The following is a 7,387-nucleotide window of genomic DNA, read 5'->3' as shown; positions in this document are numbered from 1 at the left end:
TCGTGAAAACCAACGTTTGTTTACAGGATCAAAGGAAGCAAAGTTTCCTTACTTTAGCAAAGGAAAACCAGTCTCTCCTCTTGGCTTATATCGAAATCCTCTGACATTCTTCTTTACAAATCCTCATTTTGTACTTCTAATTCGTGACCGTTGTTTTGTTTTGATCTCTCCCCTGCGCTTCCGCGTTCGTCATCCACCCGGAACTGCTTCCGTTTACAACAGTGAGCGCAAGCTAGATAAAATTGATTATTACGTTTTAAATATAAAACGGACTTTGTTCACCCCCCGCAGCCGTGTGAGGCACTTATGGATGTGTGCTTTTTATTTAACTTCTTTTGGACTGATGAACTGCAACACCCACTGAGTGCCATTAAACAGCTTGAAAGATCAAAGACAATTTTTAATATAACTCCGACTGGATTCGTCTGAAAGAAGAAAGTCATATACACCTAGGATGCCATGAGGGTGAGTAATTTATGGGCTAATTTTCATTTTTGGGCGAACTAACCCTTTAATAGTTTAAATCTTACCCAACTAATTACTGAGCCTATACTAGAGTTACTGCTCGAACACAGTCCCTTCTTGATTGAATGCTTGTTTCACATCCTAATCGATTTTTAAGGGTAGGTGTAATGACTGACTGCTTTAGTGATCATTCTATTTTATTTTGTGTATGGAAAATTATATTACCTAAATCTCCATCTAGGTAAATTAAAACATTGAATTTAAATGTATTTATTGATGATTTGATTTCTATTAATGGGGATAGATATCATTTAATTCCTAATGTACAATATGCTTGGGATTTTTTAAAAATATATATACTGAGTTCATTAATGTTGTGGACAAACATGCTCCCTGGAAGAATATTAGGGTTAGGGGTAATCATCTTTCTTGGATTAATTCTGAACTTATTAGTCTTTGTAAGTAAAGGGCATGGTCAGTATTTCATCAGACAAGAAGTAACGCCGATTAGGAAGTATATAGTCATTTGAGAAATTTATTAGGCAAAAGTAACTAATGAAAAATCTAATTACTATAAAAAATGTCTTTCCTATAATTGTAAGAACTCTTAAGTATTTTTGGAATAAAATCAAAAACATATTTAGTGCTTCAGATAACCATTTAATTAACCAAATTAGAGTTAATAATACAATATTACATGACTCTTTATCTAGCTCATTCATTTCATCAGCATTTTTCGTCTGTTCTACTTTAGTATCTGATTCTTATTTGAATGCTGGTACTATATATGATACTTTATCGTGTAGTAGTTCTTTTCAATTTAGGAAGATTTTGCCTATTGAAGTTCAGAATGCTATTAATGAATTAAGTGGGACTAGTGGTGTTGAATTGGATGGTATTGAAAATAAGTTTCTTAAATCATCTTCTCACATTCTTGTTTATCCACTCGCTGATTTATTGAACTTGTCTTTGTCAACATGTGAGTTACCTGCTATCTGGAAATAAGCACGTATTACTCCACTTTACAAGGGAGGTGATGTTCTTGATCTCAATAATTACAGACCTATATCTGTTATATGTTCTATATCTAAATGTTTTTAAAAAATTAATATATAAGCAACTTCCAAATTACTTACAGTATGTATTAATAATATTTTATCACCATATCAATCCGGCTTTAGGTCCAATCATTCTGCAACCACTGCATTACTTAAGTTCACTAATGATGCGTTTTCAGCTGCTGCTGATGGTAAACTCACATGTGCAATTTTTCTTAATTTATCTAAAGATTTTTGATTTAGTTGATCGATACTTACTTTTAGATAAACTTCATGCTTTTGGTCTTTCTTAAAATGCAATTATGTGGTTTAATTCATAGTTGCATAACAAAATGGGAATAAATCTGATTTTTTTTGGTTCAACAGAGGTGGTTCAATGTTGGGACCCCTTCTTTTTTCTAGTTTTCATTTCATTTTCAATAATTGTAATGTTTAAATTTATGCTGATGACACTGTCATGTATCTAATTCTGATATTTTACAAATTCAGTTCTCTCTTCAGTATTATTTTAATATTTTCACAATTGGTTTTTGGATAATAAATCAGTGCAAAATCTTATATTATACAAGTCTTATATTATGATTTTCGGTTCTAGAAAGAAACTTAAATCCAAAATCTGTTATTGTGTTGTATCATGTAAAGACAGTACTCCTTTGCATAAAGCTGATATTATTAAATACCTTGGTGTATGGCTTGATTTCGAACTTTCCTTTAAATGACATATTAATCATGTTCTACATAAAATCAATTTTGGAATTAGTACTTTACATCAATCTCGTATTTTTTTTTTACATTTTTTTTTATAGTGTTCATAAGAAACTTGTCTCTCAACTCCCAATCCTTGAATATTGTGATGTTGTTCATCACACTGCATCAAAATCAGATCTTGCTCCACTTCATACAGTTTATAATAGATTTTGCAGATTGGTTTTGGGATGTTCTTTTTATACTCATTGTTTAATGTATGATGCACTCCAGTGGCCAACTTTGCACACAAGATGACTTTCATTGGCTTCAATTTATATTCAAATGTATTTACTTTAAATAACCTAGTTATTTACAACAACTTGTACCTTTTTCTTTAAATGAAGTTCTGTTCATACTTGTTCCTTGTGTAAAAAAAAACATTGGTAAAAGAGCTTTTATGTTTAAAGCCCCAACAGACTGGAATAATTTACCTGCAGATATTCAAACTATTGCATCATTAAAGATGTTTAAGCAAACTTCATTATATTTTGTTTTGGTCTGTACATGCCATCACTGAAGATGTTACTGTTTCTTTATATATATTTTTGGTTTCTATTTGATTGGATTCACTGATCAGTATATGTTGTTTCATATTTGTTATTTCAATTTTGTGGTGTTATTTTCTAATTAATGTTAGTGATTTGTCGTTTGGTGTTGTTTATGGATGTATTATTAATCTGTTTAGTTGTGATTGTGTTACGTTGTTTTTGGGACACCCTCGAAAACAAGATGATACATCTCAAGGGGTTAATCCTAATAAACTTACATACATTTATTAAACGCTCTTTAGTTTTTACAGTTGTATTGTTTCAAACTTTTTTCTTTCTTTCTGTGAAAGATCTCAAGAACAAAATGAAAGGCAAAATTGAGCTCACTTACAACCCCTAGTGGAAAAATGTGGTCAGTTCTAACAAACAGCAACAGAAAGCTTTTTAATTTGTTTTTTTTCAGCAGCAATACTTCTGCTAAATAGTTTACTTTCAATTTACAAAATGGCGTTCCTGACTTCCAAACTTATTTTGTGAAATTACATGCATAACAATAGAACTTTCAGTTCAATTCCTTGAAATGGATTATGTAAATTTAACCAAAAAAGAAAAAAAAAAAAAAAGAAACCTCTGACACACTGTCAGGAATATATCTTCAAAAAGTGTCTGACATCAGAACAGCTTAAATACTGAAACCTTAAATTCTAAAGATCTTTAAATACTAAAAGCAGAAGCCGCCAGCAGCTCAGTAGTCTTCCATTTTCTTCAGGATTCTCCATCTGTCCTTAAGATTTACACCAGTGCGGTTGTCAAACTCAAAGTCATTCAGGATCATTCTCCATTTGCCCTCCCCATACTTCCTCACACCTGCTTTCAGCTTCCTATCTTCTTCTGCAGTCCATTTCTGAAAGGAACAAACATTGATGCTGTTATTATGCACATGCGCGCACACACACACACACACAGAAGATGTCCACCTTCAGAGTAACTCACCCTCCTGAGTTGGCTTGTCACACTAACATTGCTTTGTAATTCTGAAGAGACACTACTTCTCCTGGAAATCTCTGTAGATAAAATTAGCATTTATATATGGTTACAGATTAATAATAGGAATGAAAAGCACTTAATGTTCATAGAGTTTTTAAAAAGAAGTTCAAAACTTGCATGTTATTTCTGTGGAACACACACACAAAAAAAAAAGAATTTTGAAGAAATGCATATGTTTGATGTTATAAAGAGCAAAATAGAAGGTTATCAGTGAATAATGGTGAATATGGAAAAAAACAAAAAACAGATTTGGAAAGACATGATGAACTACTTCCTTAACAACATAGAAAATGACAAGATAATTGATATTTTGATTCAGTAAAATATACATTAAACAACAAACAAAATCCCCCAGCTGAGAACATACTGCAAATGGAGGTTCTCTTGCGTGTGGTTTGCTCTTTCTTGGCAGTTTCAGGTTTCCATAGGTCATGAATTTGTTTTGAAAGAAGTTTCCTTTTGGGTCTGTGAGAGACAGAATTATTTCATTATTTTATTTCATGAATTTGTTTTCATTTATTCGAGGAATTTGAATAAAGACAACTAAATCAAGTCATAGGTGATAGAAAATAAGGTTATGCATTTGAATTATGAATCACTGATGATTATTGTCAGGTGTTAGTTATTATGGTGACTGTTTATATTCATATAATGAAAGTGTTTGCCACGGTTTAAATCTTGCATGTTGAAATTACTTCCAAGGCTCTCACCTTATATTTAACACCAGTGGATCCACCTGCACCTCATTTCTATGTGGAAACATCAACACCAAATAAGAATTTTATTTATATTTAAAATATTTTATTCAGCTAAAATGCATATTAAATATAAATTTCACAAAAAAGTCTCTACAATTAAAGAGTTTACTTAAGAAAAAGTGGTTTATTACATTTATGAATGACCAGAACCAAATAAATAAAATTTGAATTAATTTTAATAACAGACAACTGCCGTTTTAAATTTTGAAGTTGAGAGAGATGGTTTTACTCTTCTGGTTTGTTTGACTCTGGGCTGGATGGAGTCCTTTCACTTCCATCCTGTTCAGATGAGGTTTTCTCTGACCTCTCATGACGGGCTTGAACCACTTTTAATGCTGCCTAAAAAATTAAAAATAAATAAGTACTTCATAGCATTTCTGGTAATAAGCAGCAAAACACACAGTCTTTAAATCACAGTCAAAGTAAACAGTTAGTGGCAGGCAAATCCGCTCTTAAGAGCCTTTATTAGGTGGTTATTGAGTTTAATAACCACCTAATAACCACAGTGAAACCACAGTCAATGAAGCCCATTAGGACTTTCCCACAGGATGTAGCAAAACAAATCAGAGTTAATCGTAAGGTGGATTAGCTTTTTGGTAAGCATAACAAAAAAGGCCCCATACTTTGAGTAAGAAAACAGAGGACCGTTCCTGGCTGAACGTGTTGAGGAACGTGTCGACGTTCTCCAACAGCTGGTTGAAAGTGAAGTTCACCAGGAGCTGATCGTATGCATCCTTCTTACTCACAATGGTGGTCAGCTTTCCTTGTAGCTTCTGTTAAGACAGACACAAAAATGATGTTGATTTGCCGCATTGCATGAAAAGGCATGTTAAACTGTAACGGGTAAATACACACCGCTGGTATCTCAGTCTCTTTTTCCAGCCACCGCAGGGTTTCCTTTGCCAACTGTGAATTTCCTTTCTTCACACACACAGCGACAGACTTGGACACACAATGAAAACAGCATTTTCATGACTGAACTCCATTCAAACTCTACAACGTGAAACATTCATCACTCTCAATCATAAATACCTGAACAATCAGTAGCGTCTTGATCTTAGCATGCAAGTCTGAATCAGACACTTCCTTTAATGACTCCCAAATCGGCAGCGCTGACATCAAGGGAGTGATTCGAGCAACGTGATCATAACGGACGTCTGAAATCCACAACACAACACAAGATGAATTAGCTGATGGAACAGTCACTGAATCTTTCATTTACATTTGTCTTTATGTCTTTAAACAAATGTATTCGGTTTTCGTGATATACTGTACATTATTCTTGCAAAATCTCAATCTATCTAGATGAGGCTTCATCAAATTTCTAAAAGACTTGTGATAGTCTAAGAATCCAACGTAAGAATGGGTTGAAAAATTAGAAAACAAATCAGAAAGGTTTTTCAAAAAATGCCATCACTTTACAGCAAAAGTGTGTTTATGAATTTATAGCAGTCATCAGGGTTTCACTTTTTTTGTTATACTTATAAGTGAAAGTGACGTGTGGCCAAGTATAGTGTCTCGGAATTTGTGCTCTACATTTAACCCATCCAAGTGCACACACACAGCAGTGAGTAGTGAACAAACACACACACAGTGAACACACACCCGGAGCGGTGGGCAGCCATTTTTTGCTGCGGCACCCAGGGAGCAATTGGGGGTTCGGTGTCTTGCTCAAGGGTCTCACCTCAGTCGTGGTTTAGCCCTGCCAGTACGGAGACTCGAACCCGCGACTGGGTTACAAGTCCGACTCTCTAACCATTAGGCACTACAGGCAAAAAAAATGTTTTTCCCCCTCAGGAGTCAAACATTTTCACTTCAGTAGCATTTCCAATTCCTCTCTATGTACTTAAGGTTTTTACAGAGGAGTTTGATCATATATCGCCTAGTTTGTATAAAAAAAAAATCTTAAAAACATAGCAAAAATGTATTTTTTTTTCTCTGGCTGTTGACAGCATTTTCTCATTTATGGGCTGATAAAGAGAAAGAGACTCAAAATCAGTTCCAAAAAAACACAACTCAAATTATATGTCAAAAAGAAACAAGAATTTTGAACCTGGCTTAATTCAATGTTCAGATTTCTGTTCTGGAAATTCATGCTAATTTGTGCATATTTAATTAGATAATGCTTATTTGCATAATTATACATAATTCTGAAAACTTGTAAAACAAAACCATTGTTTGAATGGAATATGATGAATAAACTGGACGCAGGGGCGGATTGGCCATCTGGCAATTCTGGCAAATGCCAGAGGGGCCGGACCATTTTGTTTAATGTGGGCCGGTAAGATTTTTTCTAAATATATATAAATAAAAATTTTTTATGGGCCAACAGCGCATAGGACAGGTTGTTATCGCTTGCACGATTTCTCTATGGTTATAATAATAATAATGTTAATAATAAATAAATGTTAAGCATTTTGCCCAGTCGGCAACGGCCGGCCGCCTGGCCCCGAGATGGGCCGACCGAACCGTTCAGTCAAAATCAAGCACGTCATCAGAGAGATTGCAACACGAGCTAATTTTCAGTAAAAGCTAGATAATGGACCGTAAAAAAGGAAAGGCGGTGCAGAAAAACTTTGAGATAGGAAAAAAAAAAGTCAGACGCTGCTAAATGCGTAAAATTAACCCAACTCTTTTCAAAAGGTTTAAATTCGGCTGCTGCAGCGGAGAACAGTTAGTGCCGCAGAGGTAAGAAGAAAACAGAAAATACAGCTAGCACAAGTCATTTTCACACTACTTCTGCCAGTTAGCTCCTGTGTTGTTTTTTGTTTGTTTTTTTGACAGTAGCGTACATTGTATTAAACAGTTGTAAGCTTAGCGTAGA

At 34.2% G+C, this 7,387-nt stretch overlaps 1 protein-coding gene across 1 annotated transcript in view; it reads right to left on the bottom strand.

Moving 5' to 3' along the window:
• Positions 1–3,141: 3,141 nt before the first annotated feature.
• LOC107657796 (telomeric repeat-binding factor 1-like) overlaps positions 3,142–7,387 on the bottom strand; it is a 15,683-nt gene continuing 11,437 nt past the window's right edge. Inside the window, exons 4-11 of the mRNA XM_016446039.1 lie at positions 5,596–5,720; positions 5,419–5,505; positions 5,187–5,336; positions 4,793–4,902; positions 4,516–4,554; positions 4,173–4,270; positions 3,752–3,822; positions 3,142–3,662 (exon numbers count right to left, since the gene is read on the bottom strand). Of these exons, the coding sequence (XP_016301525.1) occupies positions 3,504–3,662; positions 3,752–3,822; positions 4,173–4,270; positions 4,516–4,554; positions 4,793–4,902; positions 5,187–5,336; positions 5,419–5,505; positions 5,596–5,720 (839 nt within the window). The 3' untranslated portion in view covers positions 3,142–3,503. The remainder of the gene's footprint in view (positions 3,663–3,751; positions 3,823–4,172; positions 4,271–4,515; positions 4,555–4,792; positions 4,903–5,186; positions 5,337–5,418; positions 5,506–5,595; positions 5,721–7,387) is intronic.

This window comes from Sinocyclocheilus anshuiensis, unplaced genomic scaffold (assembly GCF_001515605.1).
Source record: "Sinocyclocheilus anshuiensis isolate Anshui unplaced genomic scaffold, SAMN03320099.WGS_v1.1 scaffold7, whole genome shotgun sequence".
NCBI classification, from domain to species: Eukaryota; Metazoa; Chordata; class Actinopteri; order Cypriniformes; family Cyprinidae; genus Sinocyclocheilus; species Sinocyclocheilus anshuiensis.
Note: the sequence above shows the minus strand (reverse complement) of the source record. Positions and strands in the feature narration are given on the sequence as shown.